This window comes from Schistocerca americana, chromosome 4 (assembly GCF_021461395.2).
Source record: "Schistocerca americana isolate TAMUIC-IGC-003095 chromosome 4, iqSchAmer2.1, whole genome shotgun sequence".
Taxonomy (NCBI): domain Eukaryota; kingdom Metazoa; phylum Arthropoda; class Insecta; order Orthoptera; family Acrididae; genus Schistocerca; species Schistocerca americana.
Window position 1 is genome coordinate 480,135,028 of NC_060122.1, and position 22,296 is coordinate 480,157,323.

Sequence of the window (22,296 nt, forward strand, 5' to 3'; positions counted from 1 at the left end):
CAGATTTGTTTGCAGAGAATTATTAAACATAAAAATAATGATACGCCTACTCAGTTTAATCTTAGATTCGGCAAAATAAAGCAGCTTCGTTTTATAGTTGTTATAGTGCGAAGGAGATTTGTCAGTAACATTCATTGAGGGCGAATGGTGGCATCAAGAAATCACCATTATTTGTTTTTGGTAGAATTGAGCAATCTTCGTAAAATTACATTTGTCGTATAATGCAAATTCGGGTGTAATAGGGATGCTGTGTTTGGTTAGGATGTTGTAGTGACCCCACACAAAATAGAATTGAATTCTGAAAACACAAACAAATAAAATCCCCGATGAATATTTTGGTTCGTACTGAATATACATGCAATCGAACCACCAAGAAAAAGGAGTGTGGGGTATTATTCGGATAACTTAAGACATTGTAGTAAAGTGTGAAACATAATTCCTGCAGACTGCATGGTGCGACTGAAGGATAGACGGTCGCCCCTGTAGCATCGAATTAAAATCCATGAAGAAATAACCAGAACAAAAACATTGTGAATACAGTAGTTGAAACTTTAGGGTTAACTAATTTATCCTAGCTAATTAGTTTTTTCAGGTGTTATACAAAACATGAGGAAAGGGAAAAGCTGATGGTTAAATAAATAAATAAAAAAAACCTTGCTCCAAATAGCATAAGAAGAAATTGTTAAAAATATTTAGTCATTGGAGTCTTTTACACAGTTGTAGCTGTTGTTTGTGAAATGCAAGTAACAATACATGTGAGAAATGTTCGGCTGAACAATTTCATTAAAGAACTACGTCTGATGTTTTTGATCGGTCATCAATATAAAACTGTGAAATTTCGGTAAAATATTCTGTCGTATCAGAAATACTGAGTGTAACTATCTAATTACAGTTGGTGTCAGCATACGGGCTTGAAGCAGAAAGGCACTTGCTGCGTTGTCTCTTCTCGCACATTGATTTCAGTGCTGAGGGGACTAAAACTAGCAGCAGTAAAGACTTCCACCAAATTTTGCTTCTTAGCCAGGAGTGCACATCACTGCTGACAAAGCCCACATTTATATCTAGTATTTGCTACGCCACTGATAATCCTTTACACCATCAGAAGGTTTGTTCACTTCTCTAAATCAAGTTAATAATTAACCCGTTACTTCTGTTGTTATCATGTTAAGGTTTTGATATGTTTCAGACTTTAAAACCATCATCACAACTTTTACCACAAGTTAGCAAAGTTTTGAAGCTAACTCCAGTCCAGGAAGTAGCATTCGGCTTGGCATTACTACATTCATTAAACCTAGAAACGCAAAATTTCGCTGCCCAGTTTTTGAAAGCTCGGCTCCCAGATCTTATAGTATCTTACATAAATACAGGTGAGTGTTACTTCATATAGAAATTAAAAAAGGGAATGTATTTACAATAATTTTTTGATTGGTCTAAATGCATTAGAAAGTATGTGATCAGACCATGTGTACAGGACATGAAAAGGAATTGGTTTTTGGAGGTTACAGATATTAGTTCCTGCATTTTTTGGGTCTATAGAACAGGAACTGAATCCAATCTAATTTAATAGATACATCATGCTGCAGTTACATTACTTGGTGACAGTTCATTACTAGTAGTTAGATGGTCGGCCACAAGGTTTTTTGTGTCTGTCGTACTGCACTTACTATGCTCCCTTTTTACCCCTTATTTTAATATGCAAGTGAAGACTGTCTGTAAAGTACACACAAGTCTAACGAAGAGGCCTTAAGTTAAGCTGAAATTGAAGATGATTTGGTATAACTTTTAAGTTAATGACATCAGGGTAGAACTGTATTGACATCTGTTATCTAATGTGTGGAGATTCATCTTAGTATAGCCCCAGGTCTAGAGGCATAATCCGTATCTCTTTACAGGCAGGGGGGCTACCTTCATACTCTCGGATTTTATTGAGTTTAGCATATATTAAAATTCAGGAGTAACTAGATATTTTGTTAGAGGTTTTTTTAAAAAGGTAATTGCTTTGTGATTACAATGGTATCCTCCATTTGGATGCATCTGTCAAAGTTCTTTTACTGTCACCTTTTGAATTTATTTATTTTTTGTAATTTATAGAAAATTTTTTTGAAAAATGCCAATCCACAAAAAGCTAGATTTTTTTCTGTTGATTAGTATCATGTATTACTATGTTCTCTGTAAAGGAGAGCTTCCACTTTAAAGTTGGGCAGGTTTTATTTTTAAAAATATTTTTTTTTGAACTTTCAAGGATAATGTATGTCTTCACTGAAGTTGTTTCTTACTAATTTCTTTGTTGCAATGTTTATTTCTATTGTAAATAGTCTTCATGGGTTTGCCACTAGATCACGTTGAGCAAATTCCACAATATTTCCTCGGAGCAACTGTCAGGCATCTTGCTCCAAGGAAATATTGTGGTATTTGCACGTGATCCGGCGGCAAACCCGTGAAGACTATTTACAACACATTCACCGGGAAAGCTTGAAGAGTCACAATTGGTACCTTTATTTCTATTGTCTGTTGCATTTATTTATTATCACTTTCTTTGTTGCTGTTATGTATTATTACTTTCTTTGTTGCTGTTATGTTCATCCCTTACTTTGTTGCAGCTATTTTTTGTCATTTACTTTGTTGCAGCTATTTTTTGTCATTTACTTTGTTGCAGCTATTTTTTGTCACTTACTTTGTTGCAGCTATTTTTTGTCACTTTCATTGTTGAAGTTATTTCTTAAACTTTGTTCTAGTTTCTTGTCAGTTTCTTTGTCATGTTTGTTCATTGCAAGTTTCTGTATTGTAGTTGTTCAGTACGAATTTGTTTACTGAAGAGGCTTCTAAGAAATCTGAGACCATCCAGCGAGTTCTGTGTTCCGTGAGGAATTTGCCAGTTGACACAGCTACCGTGTGTATTGTGAAAAGGACTGTTTCAAATGTCTTCTGACTGGGACCACAGGAGAGTGAAGTGCGCTGACTATTTGCATATCTACATGAGTTTTATATAAGACAAATAAAAAAAAAACAGACTTTGGTTAGGTTTGGAATAAGTGCTCTCATTTGAAGACTGTTTCAAAGTGAAGATGTTTCCAGTGACTACTTTTTGTGTTTTAAATGTTTTGACAGAATAACAATAATAATAGTATCTGAACAAGGTGAAGCCTCCCATGGTGCAGATGATGCAGATTTTGTGTCAATAGGAGGAGGATTAAATATGCTGAATCAGTCAGTCAACCACAGAGGTGGGTGTTAATCCTGTTAAGAAACTGTGATCAGTGAAGTAGTCATAAGCTCTATGCATCAAGAAAGTGCAGAGAAATTACTAAAGCTATGGATGAATAAGCTACAGCAAAAATGACCACACTCTTAAAAGTAGAAATTCCATCTTCAGAAGAAAATGAACCAAACCACTTTTGCATCTCTTGCCAGGAATTTTTCACAAATACCAATTTAGCTCTTGAGTATTTTGTATCCTACAGTAAAAATGTGCAAGTTTTGACTTTTTCAAAGAAAACAATTTTGAACCACGTTCCTTCAGTATGTAAGTACATGGTAGACAAATCAAGAAATGTGAGGTCTGTAAAATGAGTCTTTGGAAGACCAGACCCCTATTATGGTCATCCTGTAGAAGCAGCTCAAGTTCAAATAGTTCATTTTATCTGGAAGATATATGGGGCTGTTCTCACCGGAGTGCCAACAAAAAACGCCCTATAACTGTAACAGTTGAAGGTCAAAAAGTTGTGAAAGTGAAGAGGTACATGACTCGCAGTATTAGATAAACTTTTGAAATTTATAAGAGCAACTATACAACTTCAGGTATTGGAAGGTCAAAATTTGATGCACTATGACCTAAGTGGGTAGTTCCACACCCACCTAGAGATGTTTGTTTGTGTCTACTGCACGAATTTTGTACTTTGTATGGTAACTTTGAAGAACTTACTGAGCATGTGACATATGACACCTGGGTTGGACATGTGAAGTCATTAGTAGTCTGTGATGTAAAGCAAGGGACTTGTTTGTTTCAAGAATGTGGCAACTGCCCTGGAAAGGGAGGACTGTCTTTACAGACACTTGGTCTGGAAGACGTAGCAGATAACAGTGCAGAAATTATATATGCGACATGGGAGAAAAATAAACTAATTAAGAAAACTGTTGCCTTTGACAGTTTCATTGATGAACTTGGTGAATGGTCAGTGAAAGCAGTAACACATGAGCATCTGAAGAAATTGCAACAACACATTGCAGAAGTGAAAGGGTGTGTACAGGACGAAGAACTATGTTCAGTGCTTTTCTGTGATTTTGCTGAGAGCTGGTCTGTAATTTTACCACAAGAAGTACAAGGGTATCATTAGAGTAATGACCAGCTTTCAAATTTTACAGGAGTGATGTATTTTCAAAACAAGACCACAAGTGTTGCAGTTATAAGTGATGGCACCACACATAACTCAGCACATGCTTTTCTAGCAATGCACAAAATTCTTCAACTGCAAACAAGGGCAGAGAAGATCATTATTATTTCTGATGGTGCTCCTAGTCATTTTAAAAATCGTTACCAGCTGTATGAATTCAGGAAGTCACTTGTGCCAACTGACGGGTCGACAGAAGCGTCCGATCCAACGCGTCGGCTTTGACCCGTGACGTAAGGGTGCTGTGTGTGACGTCATGACGGCGCGGAGTTTTGTTTGAGTGTGGCTGTCTCCAGTTCCGTTTTATCTTATTTTATTACTTTTCTGATCTGTTCGTTGTATCTCGTAAGATTTTTTAAAATTTGAAAACACTTATTACTTATTTTAATTATGTTTACTCGAGTTTCTGTTTTAGTTTATTATTTTTATCTTTGATCTGTTTGTTCTATCCCGTGAGATTTTTTTTTTTTAAAGACAAAAAACACTAATCAGCTACTGAAAGCATCTTTATCTTCTATGGGTTGCAGTGGTTACGACCCCTGGGGAGGTGGGTCGGTATTCATGCATGGCTGTCTTCACTTACACGTTGTAGGTACGCAAGGCATCTAAATTTTGTTTCCGCCATATTTGTTACGTCATGGGTCAAAGCAGACGGGTGGGATCGGACGCTTCCGTATTTCCCAACTGACTCCGTATACAGTGCTAGTGGTCATGGGAAGCAGCCTTGTGATGCTGTAGGCGGCCTGCTGAAGCACCATGCTACAAAACAGAATCTTTTCAGACCAGATATTGCTGCAATTCAGAATGCTGAGGATTTTACAAGAGTCATGAAATCTTATACATCCACAGCTCTCACTCTTTTGTCCAAAGAGGAAATCGAAGAATTCCATGAACAGAAAAAAGGAGAATGGTCCAAACTAACTACTCTTGTGAAAGGAACTCTGAAGACACGTTATTGGACTTGGTGGTGGGTGAACTCATATTGCATGCACTTCGAAGAGCAAGGAAGAAGAAATTCCGTTCATTTGGCCAACCCCTCAGAAACAGCAGAATAACATTCAGATTCACAACCTGAGAAGTGGGATGTTTGTTGCATGTGTGTATGACTGTGACTGGTTGATTGCAGAGATTATAGACACCAGTTATGAGTTAAATGAAATCGTAGTGAACTTTATGCTACCACATGGACTAGCTGCTGGATATAGGGTTTCAGCTGAAGGACAGCAACAACGCCATTAGTGCTCTCACTTCCTGTTCATAATGTTTTGAAGATTGTAAGTGCTCCAGTTCCTATTGGTTCAACAGGAAAGTATCACTCTATATCAAAGGAAGATACTGAAGCAGTGGAACACATTTTTAGTTCACTGGCTAATTTCAGTACAAAACACGAGTGCACAGTAGTTGTATAAATTGAAACCTTTAGGTCTTTGGACCTTTCACATATATTTTGGAATCATTTAAAATGCTTGAAAGGTGAGTCTCTTACTCATCCTTCAAAACTAAAATTATGTTAAATAGGGCTAGGTTGTGGTTTTTATGAGCCTGTTATGTGATAATGTGGTAATAAAACAGGTGTTATGTATGGCAAAAATTTCAATTGTTTATAAAACCTGTTCAACGTAGAAGTGGAAGCTCTTCCTTTCAGGGAATTTAGAGCTATATGGTACTAATCAACAGAAAAAAATAAAATCTTTATGGATTGGCATATTCGAAAAAAAAAATTCCATAAACTATAAAAAAAATTTCAGAACACTATCGTAAAAGAACTTTGACAGTTAAGTCCAAATGGAGGATTTCTTTGTAATCATTAAACAATTTTCTAAAAGAAAAAACAGCAAAATATCTAGAACTTTTCCAGAGATACAGCATTTTAAATTTTTTCCAAAATTCGCATCTTAAAAATGATATGCGCAGTGTCATCATTGGAGGGCTGTATTTCAGAACAGAAATTTTTTTGGAGAAAACAAAAAATACATGTTCCTTACTTAGTCCTTCATTTTAACATGTGCTAAATTCAATACTTCTATTTGAAGTTATTTTTTAAAAAGTGGTATAAGTATGTAGAACTATATCTTCCGGTAGGCAGTATGTTCTTATCTCTATCTCAGTAGGATGCCAGAAAATAATTGGCCGAGAATGGTACATGGTATCCCTGGCAAGAATTTGCAATGTTAATTTGAGTTAGCCTTTTATAGTGAGTAAAGTTTTTTTTCTATTAGTCATTGTTATCTTATAGCTATTTTCCTTTTAACCATAATTTTTATGAATTCTCTAATTTTTGTAGAAACAGCTAGCAACCAGCAAGAACTCAGTCTGCGTGACATTCCTTCTGAGGTTCTCCACTTGATAGTTGTCAGTTTACTCCAGGGATTCAAAGATCAATTTGGTGAGTAATGATAAAAATATTTCAGTTAATTCTGTGTTCTATATGCCATTGAAATAGGAAATGCAGCTTATTTTTGGCATTTAGAATACAAATGCTAATCTAACAAACTGGAAGATAAAATCAACAAAGGAAAGTCCGTGATGTAATGTTAACAACATGATGAAGAGGATGGATTGCTACTCACCACATAGTGGAGATGGTGAGTCGCAAATAGGCACAACAAAAGACTGCTAAACAAGTGAGCTTTCCGTTAAAATGTCTTTTTTAGCTCGCGCGCGCGCGCGCGCGCGCGCGCACACGCACACGCACACACACACACACACACACACACACACACACACACACACACACACACACACACACATTCTCTCTCTCTGTCTTTCTTTCTTTCTTTTCCTGCCTGCGACTCAACTCCACTGTATGGTGAGCAGCAATCTTATCCTTTTGATAATATTGTGAAGTCGGAAGATAAGTAATATACCATAACAGAAAGTTCCTTCAACTGTAGACTGTACGTATACTGTCACTTCTGTGACATCATGCGCATATCATTTCATTTAATGTTCCTTAATGTCAACTTGGGTAGAGTAAGTATGATTGTAATGCTGCTAACCATATTGGCAGCAGAACAGTCATGATGAACACTCAAGGGATCTTTGGTTAAATGCCAGATTATTACATTTCACCTTGGGTGCTTTTGTGAGCCATGCAAAGTGTTGTTTGTAAGGTGCCAAGTCTATTCAAAGTACCATAAGGGTTATAAAATCGGATCAGAATAAGATATCACTACACTGGCAGCTCATAAAGTTGGATAAAATTAGTCAAATCAACCAACTTGGTTAATTTCTGGACAGTGATGTCACAGATTCCTTTGCTTTCTTATATTTGACAATATATTGTAATTATAATAGTTTTTGTTGAGTGTACCAGTTTCATGTTTAAAAAATTTAAAATGGGTAATGGATAGGTTAAAGTTAGAAATAGTGGGAATTATTGAAGTTTGGTGGCAACATGACTTCTGGTCAAGTGAATACAGGGCTATAAATACAAAATCAAATAACAGTAATGCAGGAGTTAAGTAATAAAAAAATAGGAACACGGGTAAGCTATGGTATAAATGGAATAGCATAAGAGTGGTTTAAGTAATATGTACGGAACAGTAAGCAAAAAGTTTCCTTATATGGGTCAAGTGAGTTAAATAAGTTTGCCACAATAGTACAAGTATATATGCCAACTAGCATCACAGATGACAAAGAGATTGCAGAAATGTATGATGCAATAAGAGAAATTATTGATATAGTGAAGGGAGATGAAAATTTAATAGTTACAGGTGACTGGAACTCGATAGTAGGAAAAGGAAGAGAAGGAAACATAGTAGGTGAATATGGAATGGGCGTAAGAAATGAAAGAGGAAGCCGTTTGGTAGAATTTTGCACAGAGCATAACTTAATAACAGCTAACACTTGGTTCAAGAATCATGAAAGAAGGTTGCATATGTGGAAGAGGCCTGGAGAATACAAACGTTTCAAAAATGAGATTGATAGGAAGTGCAAAATGGCTAAGCAGGAATGGATAGAGGACAAATGTAAGGATGTAGAGGCTTATCTCACTAGGGGGTAAGATACATACTGTTTCCAGGAAAATTAGAGAGACTATTGAAGAAAAGAGAACCACCTGTATGAATATCAAGATCTCAGATGAAAACCAATTCTAAGCAAAAAATGGAAAGCAGAGAGGTGGAAGGAGTATATAGAGGGTCTATGCAAGGGCAATGTACTTGAGGGCAATATTATAGAAGTGGAAGACGACATAGATAAGGATGAAATGGGAGATACGACACCGCGTGATGAATTTGACAGAGCACTGAAAGACCTGACTTGAAACAAGGCCCCAGGAGTAGACAACATTTCATCAGAACTGCTGATAGCCTTGGGAGAGCCAGTCAAGACAAAACTCTCTACCATCTGGTGAGCAAGATGAATGAGACAGGTGAAATACCCTCAGACTTCAAGAAGAATATAATAATTCCAATCACAGAGAAAACAAACTAAGAGTTTAATAAGCCACGGCTGCAAAATACTAACACGTATTCTTTACTGACGAATGGAGAAACTGGTAGATGCCGACCTCGGGGAAGATCGGTTTGGATTCCGTAGAAATTTTGGAACATGTGACCCTATGATTTATCTTAGAAGATAGATTAAGGAAAGGCAAACCTATGTTTCTAGCCTTAGTAGACTTAGAGAAAGCTTTTGACAATGTTGAGTGGAATACTCTTTCAGATTCTGAAGGTGGCAGGCGTCAAATACAGGGAGTGAAAGGCTATTTAAAGTTTGTACAGAAACCAGATGGCAGCTATGTGAGTTTAGGGGCACAAAAGGGATGCAGTGGTTGAGAAGGTAGGAGGACAGGGTTGGATTATATCCCCAATGTTATTCAATCTGTATATTGAGCAAGCAGTAAAGGAAACAAAAGAAAAATTCAGGTTAGGGCCAAAAGTCCATGGAGAATAAATAAAAACTTTGAGGTTTGCTGATGAAATTGTAATTGTCAGACAGCAAAGCACCTGGAAGAGCAGTTGAACGGAGTGGACAGTGTCTTGAAAGGAGGATACAAGATGAAAATCAACGGAAGCAAAATGAGGATAATGGAATGTGTTAAAATTAATCAGATGATGCTGAAGGAATTAGATTACGAAATGAGAGACTTAAGTAGTAAGAGGTTTGCTATTTGGGAAGCAAAATAACTGATGGTCGAAGTAGAGAGGATATAAAATGTAGACTGGCATTGGCAAGGAAAGCATTTCTGAAGGAGACACATGTGTTAACATATAGTGTAGTTTTAACTGTCGGAAAATCTTTTCTGAAAGAACTATCTAGTATAGCCCCAGTTTGGAAATATCATAGTTCCAGAGTTGATGCACAGAGTAGTCTGAGCCGTAGTGGGGAGGTGGGTAGTCTCCACATGACGCATGTTCACTTTTAGTGATTTTGCTGTTTCCTCTTCGTTTATTGCTCCCATGTCAATTGAAAACGAAGCAGATTTCTGTGGCCGGGAGCTATCAAATGAATTAAATTGCTTCACATAGTTACGGAAGGCTAAAATATATTATTAATTTCAGATTTTATTTTATTTCCACCCTTCAGACAGCCCAGCATTAATCGCCTTGCAGAACAATGAAGGGGTTTTTTTTTTTTTTTCAAATAAATTTGGCTTTTATTAGTCTTTTCTACTGAGGCAATCAATTTCATTGAAAGTAAGTGATTCCACACTGTTCGCTACATTCAATTGTTCGCTACTTTTCAAGTGCACGTTTTTATCTTCTAGCACACATGACATTATGCCATAATAATGGTACTCCCATAAAATTTACATCTGAATCTGGACATACGAATGTGCACTTCAAGCCGAAGTATGCATTTTAGTACGGTTCACGAAATTCTTATGTTCTTGAAGTATCATCTGACGTGTTGTTTCTTTCATGACAGTGTGTAAGATCTTTTAATGTTTTACACATACGAACAAATGGGCTTCCTGCGTCATTGTAGCTGCTCTAGGGCAATGACTCCCATTCTCTGGCACTCTGTGCCAGCTGCTCAAATGAACCTAAATAAACATTTATGTTGTTACTAAAAATTTTGCCGGCACAATTATGCGATGTATCTTAAAGTGTAACATTCGCATAAAAGATCAACATTATGTGTGGTAGCTTAGCTTCTCTTGCAGCTTATTAATCTTAGAGACCAATATTATATGTGAAAGCTTTTCATTTCATGTAGCAACACTATGTATATTAATTTAATTTTTCTTATTTGTGTGTTTGCGCTACTTAACAGCGATCTTGCTATTGGCTGACCCCATCACGTGTCCTATGCTGTCAGCGGCTGGCGAGATCATGCGACATGAGCTATGACTGGCTTACAAAAGCGCATCGCAATCTCAATTTCAATGCATCGGAAAGTAACATTGGAATTCGAATTTACACCTTCGTAATACAAAAATATGCAGCATATATGTTGCTGCACATCAAAGATCTTTCCAAAACTTGTTTTTTTTCCCCTGAGTTTCATTTTCTAAAGCGCCGGCAAATTCTACGCAGGCAGTGTATAAAACTATAACCATTCAAAGGATTGATAAGTTTTACAGTACCATGGAAAAGTATACTGTCACTTAACACGGAAAATGTGTATTTTCACCTGGGAGAAAGTGAATTTTTAACCGGGAATCCGGGAAAAGTCCAGGAATTACAAAAGACTTGACACCATTTCTACAAACAGTCACAAATGTAAACATCCACCTCAAGAATACACCACCTCTTACTTCAACATGCACCCTTCAAATACACCGAGCATGCACATCATTATACAGCACAACATGTTTACTTCAAGATTGAATGCCAGGAAGTGGAATACCAGGATACGATGTGGGAGGGAATTAGAAATGTTGCACATCTACAAATTAATTTGTGATGTGAATGTAAAATTACTTGTTACATCATTATGATTTATTGTACATAATGATCCATGGACCCCTGGACATGAATCTAAGTATCCTCAAATATTTCACGTGACCTATACAGTTAAAATGAAGATAGGGATAACCAGACATAACCCCACAAAATAATTTAGGGGAAAAATTAAAAAGAAAGAAAGAAAAAACGCACATGCGATCCTCCAGAATTAACCAAAAGAAAATACATAAAGATACTGGACTCCACTACATACAGAATTTAACAGGTCAGAAATCAAAAACAAATAAATAACCAACAAATACCAAAGACTCTATCCCATTCAACCAAAACATTACTACAAACCATATCACAAAAGCAAGCATTCACTGTAAAAGTGAGCCACCAGTAACAATGTGAACCTTATAAGAACAATGAATTTCATACACGCAGCCCATCCGTGACATCATGTTTGGGGGAAAAAACTGTCCAAATATTTGTAAAAAAGCAAAATTATTTAACACAACAATTTGTTTCACTCACGGCCATTTGAGTCATGCACAGGTCACAGACATAGATTTCACTAATAACTAAGACAACCATCGTTACCACTTAATAGCATGTCTCTCAGTGGTTTCTAGATATTTGTTGATTTGTGTATGTTGTTTTGGTACTTTGTTTTTGGCAACAGTAATTTCATTCAAAACACAATATGAATCTTACTATGAAATCTGACTGAGTAAAACATTTGTCTGCTTGGTTATTTAGTTTGTTTATATGTTGCACAATGTATTGTAATGATGTCAAAAGCATCAGATTACACGCCATTTGAAAATCCCTTCCTATTTTGGGATGCATGCTATGCATTTACTGACAGGTCAGTGTTGCAGTGAAAAATATTTTAGCAAATCACAGTTCTGTAAGTTGTCCCTTACTGTCAGATATGCTACAGCAGAAAATCATCATTAGTATGCATTACCAAGAAGCATTTTCAGTTGGTTTTGAAGCTGATATTGCTCAATGTTGGGCATTTTACATTATTTAGGTACATCATGCAAATTTATCCACGTAATTCACCCATTTTTGGAGCCAGAATCACCTTCATGAAAAGCAAATAATTCTTTTTTCATACATATAGCTGTAATTGTGTGTGTGATTGTTTCTTTTGAAAGGATTCATTAGAGAAAAGATATACTTTAAGCTCTTGAGTTGTTTATATGTTTTTAAACCCTGTTGTAAATGCACAGTCATGAAACATGATTCCATATAGTGGACGAATCTCCAGTATAAGTTTCTTACTCTATATATTGTCTTTTACATATGTACTTATGTGGGCAAACTGAAATTTTCTGAATATGACAGTGAAAGAATTAACATTGTAGACCCATAAGACACTTTAAAATGAATGCACCTTTTCACTGTTTTTCCAAAATGTGGGTTAGATCCTTGAACACTTATTCTGAAAGGCATGCAAAATACCCATTTGTAGCTGACATAACATGTTCAGTGAATTCAAAACTTTTTTCTAACAAATATGTAATCAGTCTAAAAAGAAAGATGATGAAACTTACCAAACAAAAGCGCTGGCAGGTCGATAGACACACAAAAAAACACAAACATACACACAAAATTCTAGCTTTCGCAACCAATGGTTGCCTCGTCAGGAAAGAGGGAAGGAGAAGGAAAGACAAAAGGATATGGGTTTTAAAGGAGAGGGTAAGGGGTCATTCCAATCCCGGGAGCGGAAAGACTTACCTTAGGGGGAAAAAAGGACAGGTATACACTCGCACCCACACACATATCCATCCACACATACACAGACACAAGCAGACATTTGTAAAGGCAAAGATGCATTTGCCTTTACAAATGTCTGCTTGTGTCTGTGTATGTGTGGATGGATATGTGTGTGGGTGCGAGTGTATACCTGTCCTTTTTTCCCCCTAAGGTAAGTCTTTCTGCTCCCGGGATTGGAATGACTCCTTACCCTCTCCTTTAAAACCCATATCCTTTTGTCTTTCCTTCTCCTTCCCTCTTTCCTGACGAGGCAACCATTGGTTGCGAAAGCTAGAATTTTGTGTGTATGTTTGTGTTTTTTTGTGTGTCTATCGACCTGCCAGCGCTTTTGTTTGGTAAGTTTCATCATCTTTCTTTTTAGATATATTTTTCCCACGTGGAATGTTTCCCTCTATTATATTCATATCATAAATATGTAATCAGTGTTGCAGTAGGTATGAATTAGAGGTTACTGAATCTAATGATTAGGATGTAGTTTCTAAATTTTGTTGTTTTCAATTCCTGACATTTCTGTTGCTATGCAGCTTAAATTTTTCTGGAGAAATGTGATCTCTCTCTCTCACGTCCAGGCCTCTTCTCACATATTTTCTCATACACTTGCTTCAGAAGGCTTTTAAATTTCTGATAGTTCTTTTATCCTTTTCAAGACAAAGAATCATTGTCACATTCAGAAAACACAAAAAGGTGATGCAGACTTTGCCCTTAATGTCAAAGGGCCATAGATGCCTCTGTTCCTGTGAGAACTGTGAAATTCCCGTCGTGAAGTCTCGTCAGGAGCACAAAACAGTAGACAAATAAGCTAGATTCTGTTTAAAAGTGGCAAAATGTTGTTATAAAAGGTATTTTGTTTGCAGGGCCATCATCTGCAGCAAGCACAGAAATATTTGTTTCGTAAATAAATACGCCCTTCTTTTGCTGCAATGTATTTTGTTTGTTCCAGACATGTTTCGCCTTCTGCCTCAGGACATGTTCAGTGGAAAGTTCTATAACAGTTCACAGCTTATATATATAGTTATTAGAGCTTCTGGCTGGCATCTGCATTTCCTCTCGTCTGGTCCCATGTTGGAGGTTGCCCTAGAACTTCACTTATGAAATATAAACACATTGTCATGTCATGAACATTTTTCTTCACAATTTTCTGTGTCTGTGCCCTAATTGGAGCACTATTATTCTTCTGTCACTAGCTGTAGATACCGATTTACTGTCTTAACTATTGTGTGTTCACTTTGTCTCTTTCTATTTTGTTTGTTTATGTAGGTAGGGAGGGGGGGAGGATAGTCAGGGGTGGCTTATATAAACTTGAATGTGAATATAATACCTGTCAAAGAGTGGTTGACAGATTGTGTTGAGTATGTGGAGCATTTGTCAAATACTGCTTGCTTTTGTGTGTGCGTATGGTTTGAAGATTAGGTGTTGGTAGTGACTAGTGTAAACCCACAACAACTGACAAAAATCAGCTGATTCAAGTTTTGGTTTAAATGCTTTGTGGAGTGGTTCATCGACGAGTGAGCAGAAAGGGATTGTGTGGTATTATTATTATGATGATCATCTGTTGGAGTATTACTCTACTGTTATATCTAATAATGTAAACAATGATATGTTTGTTATGTGTATTTGATCATTTAACAGGGTTTTCTTTTCTGCTTTGGTTTTTGTATGTGGTAATTTCCTTGTGGGATCAGGGGGTGTTTTTTATTGTTTATTCTAGTTATTTTCATGTTGTCTTCTCTGGAGGTTGGCTTGTAATTGTGTTCTCTTAGGTGTTCTATAAATGTAGAGTGGTTTGTCCCAAATTTATAGGCTCTCGAGTGTTCTTTCTATGTGATGTCAAACATTCTGATCATTTGTCCTACATATCTGCCATCGCAACTGTTACTCTGTAATTGATATATACCTGCTTTCTGGTATATGTCTTTCTTTTATTGGTTTTGGGGTGTATGTTTTTGGATAGAATTGTCTGTTGTGTATGCTATGTTTTAGCCCTGTCTTTTGAAAATGCGGTGAGTTTGTGTGTCATTGTGTACCATCTCGCTTCTTCTCTTGTATTTTCCTGGTTATTCTGTGTTGTTATGGTACTGAGTGTTTGTGATTCTCTGGTTCTGCTGTGGTTTTGTGTATTCTCTCTCTCTCTCTCTCTCTCTCTCTCTCTCTCTCTCTCTCTCTCTCTCTTTTTTAAAAAATAGCTTTGTGACTGTTACCATTGTAGCCATTGTTTTTGGCTTTCCACATTATTATGTCAAGCTCTTTTTGGTAGTATTGAATGCCACTGTGTTGAGTCGGTGGAGCATCAGTCAAAAAACTGCTTGCTTTGTGTGTGTAGATGGTTAGATGATTGGATGACGATGATTATTGTTAGTGTTAATGCAAAACAACTGACAACAATAACAAAAGTAAAACAGAAAAAACAATACCATACAAGAACAACACAACAGAACCAAAGACAATCAGAAACACTCATTGCCATAACAACTACATAGAATAACCAGGAAAATGTAAGAAAAGACAAAAGATGGTACACAATGACAAACACATGGTCACATGTAAAGTCACCAATATTTTCGAAAGACCGGGCATAAACGTAGCATACACAACAGACAGTTCTATCCAAAAATACACCCTAAAACTAAGAAGACATTAACAGTTCCAGAAAGCAGGTGTGTGTGTGTGTGTGTGTGTGTGTGTGTGTGTGTGTGTGTGTGTGTGTGTGTGTGATTACAGTGTAACACTTGTGGTGACAGATATGTAAGACAACCTGTAAGTTTGGGACAAACCACTCTACATTTATGGGACACCTAAGAGAACACAATCAAAACCCAACTGCTAGAGAAGAAGACATGAAAATAATTAGAATAAACGATGAAAAACATCTTCTGACCCTGCAAGAAAATTACCACATACAAAAAAAACCAAAGCAGAAAAGAGAACCCTGGTGAATGATCAAATATACACAACAATCAATTTATTGTTTACATTAATAAATAAAATAGTAGATCAACACTCCAAAAGATGGTTATCATAATAATACCACCCAGTCCCTTTCCGCTCGGTCTTCAATTAACCACTCCATAAAACATTTAAACCAAACATCAAATCAGGTGAACAACCAATCTGTCAGCCTCTCGTTGACAGCTATTAAATTCACATTCAAGTTCATAAAACTCGCCTTGACCCCCCCCCCCCCCCCCCCCCACCCCTCCATTTACATAAACCCAGTAGAAAGAGACATAAAGTGAACACGCAATAGTTAAAACTGAAAATCAGTATCTACAGCTAGTGGCAGAATAATAATCAGGGTTACCACAAGTTCTCGAAATCAGGGAATTTCAAACACATTAGGGAAATATTGGGGAGATTTGAAAAGAGCACTGGAAAAATCTCATTTTTGCCTCAGTAAATGAAATGGTTTGTCTGCTGAAGTGTCATGCATCGTTGTCTGGATGCAGTTGAGTATGTACGTCACTTCCCTACTCCCTCATTAATACTGCTTCTCTCCTTCCTACCACTCCCCTCAGCTTGCGGTCAGTGCTGCACTGCTTTTTGCTGTTAGCCTAGCAGCTGCCGATAAGAGACAGGGAGGCCTGAGGAGTGGTTTGTTTGGATCTAATTCTCAGAGACTGTAGGCACAGCACCCAGAGACGGTGGTCATGTGTGTGTAAGTTGTGTCTGAGTGATTGTGTGAATGTGTGTGTGCTCTCATTTTCTGACAAAAGCTACGGCTGAAAATTTGGTTGCGAGTGTGTCTTTTCTACATGTCTGTCTGTGGCTTAGCAATCATCTTTATGGTGAGGTGCTAGCTATCCCCATTAGTATTGAGTCTCAGAATATTTGAGCAAGTTATCTGTTGCATGGATTGATCACCGTGGGTCTCATTTCATCAAGTGGCTCATGAAAAGCTGTCCACATGAGTGAATTTCCGCAACAGGCCAAAACCACTGGCCGTTTCTGCGGGTATCTGTAATGGATCGTGCCTGCTGATATGAAGCCATTCAGTTCCTGCTAATATGCAGACTCTGCCCATTGGATCTAGTCTCAAAAATCTCCCTGCAGGAGTGGTATGTTTGTGTGTGGCGTAAAACAGCAGATTTTCACAGTTTATCCATGGACCCAGCACTGCGGTGCCCATCAGCAGGCCAGAGGCCATGGGTGATGGATTTCAGGAAGTGCAACTATCTCATCTCAAGTCTGTTGTACAGTGTGGCATTCTATAGACATTTTATTTGTTCTAGTATATTTTGGCACTTCAAAAGTAGTGTATATGCTGGAAAGTAAAAACGATAAGAAGAAGAAAATTTTGTCAGCCGCCGGCGGTCTGTACTCTATGTACTCATAGATTTCTCAAAAGAAAATCACATAAACCTGTAAAAAAATTTAGATATAACACAGTTAGTAATAACTGACAATAATGAACATAGTGGAACCAACATTTTACTGTGGTCACCTACAGTGTTCGTTTACACAATTCTTCCCCACCTTATAAACGTCTTTCAAGAGGCCTACTTTTTTCCGAGGCTATTTCTGTAATCAGTGAAGGTATTTTAAATCTGCTTTGTGACTCCAAGGAAATGCATATTTTTGTCATCAAATGTGCTTTGTTTTATTGAAATAAAATAACATCAGTAGTCTAAATGAAAAACAGTACTATTTGGCACACTTTCTCCATCTGAAGTTCATTACACAAGATATTTACATTAGTCCTCAATGTTTTTGCTCATATCAGGAAACATCATCTGCTTGCAATTTTTTTGATAGATTTCCTCATTTGCACTATTGTTTCTTGTACCATAGCTGCAAAGACAGATTGTCAACTTACATCTTAACTTACCCTTGAGATATCAAAATTTGTCAGGGAAAAATGCTAAAACTTGTCTGAAAATCAGGGAAATATCAGGGAACTTCACTTGGGAAAACTTGGGGCAACCCTGATAATATTGTTCCACAGCATTTACAGCACAGAACTTGAAAATTGGAAAAAAGTTTGAGAGGTGAAAATGTGCTTATGTTTTGTAAATGAAGTTATAGTGTGACATCCAACATGTGACCAGATAAGAGGAAATGCTAATTCCAGCCAAAAAACTCAATAACTGTAAGTAATCACTTACTTGTGTAAAATATAAGCCGTGAATTATTTTATAACCTACAAATATAACATATCAAAACAAAACTGTATTGTTCTGGAATCCACTGAAGATACCTTCAAGTAAAAGGCAAAACAGTCTGGAACAAATAAAATACATTGCATAAATAAAACTGTTTTTTGCAAAAGGAATAGTTTTTGTAGTTGTGTTTTTAGTCAGCATTGTAAAAATTTTAAACTCATGATCCACATATTTAAATATTCATGTAAGATGTACCATTTTCTTCCAGTATGTCTATTGCATCAATCATCTCGTACATCTTTAATCGCAGATTATCCATTGCTATATTATGTCCTTTCGTGGTGTTTCCATATGTAGTTGCAATCTTAGGACTCTCTTCACTACTTCACTAAATTTCTTTTGTTATTAAAGAGTGAGCCATTGGCAGCTGTCATCTGGTAACTGCTGCGTCAGAGCCAGTGGCACAAACTGTATCCCAGTGGTCCTTTTCTTATGCTAAACATCACAGTAATAGCCTGAGACGGTGCTGCTGGCAGAGCTGCCTACTGGGTATAAAGGGCCTGCCATTTGCACATCTTCCTACTATTTCACCAAAATGACAGTGGTAAAAATGGTCTTCTTGGTCTGGTGAGAGCACAGTGTGTGCTCATTGTCATTAGTGTGAAAGTGTGCAGTCTCACCGTTTGGTTGGGTCAGAGGTTCAAACTCATTGAGGCATGAGGTGATGTCATACAGCCTATCTCGCTTATGTTTTGTAATGCCTTGGAGCAGCACAGTTACTCGGTTTTTTGTCTGCGATCTCCACGATCTTACTAAAGTTCACTAAGGTGTCACCAAGAGCAGGGTTCTATAAATCTCTGCAAATGAGATATCTATACAAGTGTGAGAATGTATCTGGGACATACTGTTTGCCCACGGTGTGGAGGTGGCTTTCTGTCTCCAGTTTCCTCCCTGTGCAACAATTGTTTGAAGTATTGCATTTTAGAGAGGGAAAGCTACCAAATGAGCTGGCCTATTAATTGGTCATACTTTCCTGAGGTAGGGAGTGTAGCGGTAATGTTACTATCCTTGTTGGTAGGACAGCTGTTCACTATGTCACCACATGTGCATATTTGGTGCAATCTTGTATTATTTTAGCACTGAGGAAATTTCTGTAGATATGTGTGAACTGTAGTGACTGACAGTCTGTCCAGCAATCTGGTGCTTTAAATGCTACATGTTCACTTGCACTGCTGAGTCAGTCCCACAGGTTGGAAGTAGGTAATAACTCTTCAGACCTTCAGCTGCAGACAGATAACAGAGAGCGTCACATCTGGGGAGCAGCAAAGGCTGGTGTTGGCTTCTGACAGGTGGCTGGCAGGCAATTCCAGGGTGCCATGGCTACACTACTGCAGCAAACTCTTGCAGCTACACTGTAGGTGCTCCATCTAGAAGTGATGATGGCCTGTGTCATACACATTGTTGCAAATGGTTTTCACAATTTAAACTTATTCGTCTGTCACTTGAAGATGATGCTAGATTGGGGAGGTCTTCCACATCAAGTGGTGAAATCGCATGTTAAAAAAAAAGTCAACGATCTGGTCTGCACAAATAGTTGATTGTCTGTTTTGTAGTGGTTAATGAAAAAAATCTGCAAAAAGAGAGGAGTTGTGGCAACACAACACACAGTTCTTCTGCCATGACAATGCGCACCACATAAGCAATTCGTCAGTTTTGTGCCAAAAATTTGACTGTCCTCGTGGAGAGTAATGGTGACATCAAAGCAAATTTGTCATAGGCCTTAATGGCCATCTCAGATGAAGTTATCAAAGACTGCTTTGCAAATGGAAACACTGCTGGGAAAAAAGTGTGTGAATAGGGAGGGGAGTACTCTGAAGGGATCGAGGATCAGTAATCTGTTAAATTAAAGTTTAGAAAAATAGAGTTTGCTTACTTTCTGAACAGATCTAGTAATGGAGTGATTTGTGAGATGAGGCAACTGCAGATTGGCATTAAACAGATCAAAACAAAGGATAGTGTGATGCATGGCATTCCAGTTTATCCATGTGAGTGGAACACAGTCCACCAGGATGAACGGCCACCGCCAAACTGTGGTCAAGAGCAAAGTAGACACCCTGTGGCACGACAGGCAGCTGAACATAGATAGCATGCTTTATTTTAATGTCAGTTTCACTACTCGTTCCATCTGGATCCTCCCATTCACCACTAACTTTTCTGAACTGCGCAGATGGGAGTTATCCTTGCAGCACATTCTCCACACTCGTAATTATCCTGGCCTCAGCTTATGATAACATACTGCCCTTACACCCTCTACCCCAACAGTTTCAACCCCCTCTGCCCGACTATGTACTCCCCATCCTTGTCTTGCACCCTCTTTTAATCCACCCTCTCCCCTCCCTCCCCCTCCCCTACCTCCCCCATTCCCTACCTACCCCTCCCCCATCCCCCTCCCTCTCCCCCTCCCTCCCTCTCCCCCTCCCTCCCTCTCCCCCTCCCTCCCTCTCCCCCTCCCTCCCTCTCCCCCTCCCTCCCTCTCCCCCTCCCTCCCTCTCCCCCTCCCTCCCTCTCCCCCTCCCTCCCTCTCCCCCTCCCTCCCTCTCCCCCTCCCTCCCTCTCCCCCTCCCTCCCTCTCCCCCTCCCTCTCCCCCTCCCTCCCTCTCCCCCTCCCGCTCCCCCTCCCTCCCTCTCCCCCTCCCTCTCCCCCTCCCTCCCTCTCCCCCTCCCTCCCTCTCCCCCTCCCTCCCTCTCCCCCTCCCTCCCTCTCCCCCTCCCTCCCTCTCCCCCCTCCCTCCCTCTCCCCCTCCCTCCCTCTCCCCCTCCCTCCCTCCCTCCCTCCCTCTCCCCTCCCTCCCTCTCCCCCTCCCTCCCTCCCTCCCTCTCCCCCTCCCTCCCTCTCCCCCTCTCCCCCTCCCTCCCTCTCCCCCTCCCTCCCTCCCTCCCTCTCCCCCTCCCTCCCGCCCTCCCTCTCTCCCTCCCTCCCTCCCTCCCTCTCTCCCTCCCTCCCTCTCCCCCTCCCTCCCTCCCTCTCCCCCTCCCTCCCTCCCTCCCTCTCCCTCCCTCCCTCCCTCTCCCCCTCCCTCCCTCTCCCCCTCCCTCCCTCCCTCTCCCCCTCCCTCCCTCCCTCTCCCCCTCCCTCCCTCCCTCTCCCCCTCCCTCCCTCCCTCTCCCCCTCCCTCTCCCCCTCTCCCTCCCTCTCCCCCTCCCTCCCTCCCTCTCCCCCTCCCCCTCCCTCCCTCTCCCCTCCCTCTCCCCCTCCCTCCCTCTCCCCCTCCCTCTCCCCCTCCCTCTCCCCCTCCCTCTCCCCCTCCCTCTCCCCCTCCCTCTCCCCCTCCCTCCCTCTCCCCCTCCCTCCCTCTCCCCCTCCCTCCCTCTCCCCCTCCCTCCCTCTCCCCCTCCCTCCCTCTCCCCCTCCCTCCCTCTCCCCCTCCCTCCCTCTCCCCCTCCCTCCCTCTCCCCCTCCCTCCCTCTCCCCCTCCCTCCCTCTCCCCCTCCCTCTCCCCCCACCCTCCCCCCTCTCTCCTCCCTCCCTCCACCCTCCCTCCTCCCTCTCTCCACCCTCCCTCCCACTCCCTCTCTCCAGCCCTTTCACCCTCTCTCCAGCCCTTTCACCCCCTCTCCACCCCTTTCACCCCCCTCACCCTCTCTCCCTTTCACCCGTACACTACTATATGTTCCCCTTCCCTCTCCAGATTGCTATCAAAAGTTTAATATCAGTGCCATCTCTATTCCCAGCCAAGAACTTTCCATAATGTTGTCATAAATAATTCTGCTTATAGAGACATTGGTATTGGTGAAATGTGTTTTCATTACTGAATCTTTTTTCCCAAACATTTCCATCTCATTTATGTATAATACATCTTTCCTCTTAGGCAATTTTGAGAAATAGGTAAATTTTTAATGATTGCTTTTTAGTTTAGATATTAAATAACTGTCCCAAAACGTGATTCATGGTGTACCTAGGGCTTGCTTGAATGCATTTTTTGTAATTTGTTTTTTCATGACTTAACACTGCATCAAGCCTTCTCCTTTATTTGAATATATGACTTGCAAAATTGAAGTTTCTACAATGCCTGATATGTACAATAACTTCAGCAGATAGTAATTATCACTACTATTGCTGCTGCAGCAACAACTATGGCTACATTATTATTTATTTTATTATTATTATTATTATTATTTTCACAT

General features: G+C 39.5%; 1 protein-coding gene across 7 annotated transcripts in view; it reads left to right on the plus strand.

The window, feature by feature from the left end:
- LOC124614000 (CCR4-NOT transcription complex subunit 1) overlaps window positions 1–22,296 on the plus strand; it is a 126,391-nt gene that overhangs the window by 950 nt on the left and 103,145 nt on the right. For all 7 annotated transcript variants that reach the window (XM_047142805.1, XM_047142800.1, XM_047142804.1 and 4 more), the window contains exons 2-4: window positions 893–1,105; window positions 1,187–1,367; window positions 6,673–6,774. In XM_047142805.1, coding sequence (XP_046998761.1) covers window positions 893–1,105; window positions 1,187–1,367; window positions 6,673–6,774 — 496 coding nt within the window. The remainder of the gene's footprint in view (window positions 1–892; window positions 1,106–1,186; window positions 1,368–6,672; window positions 6,775–22,296) is intronic.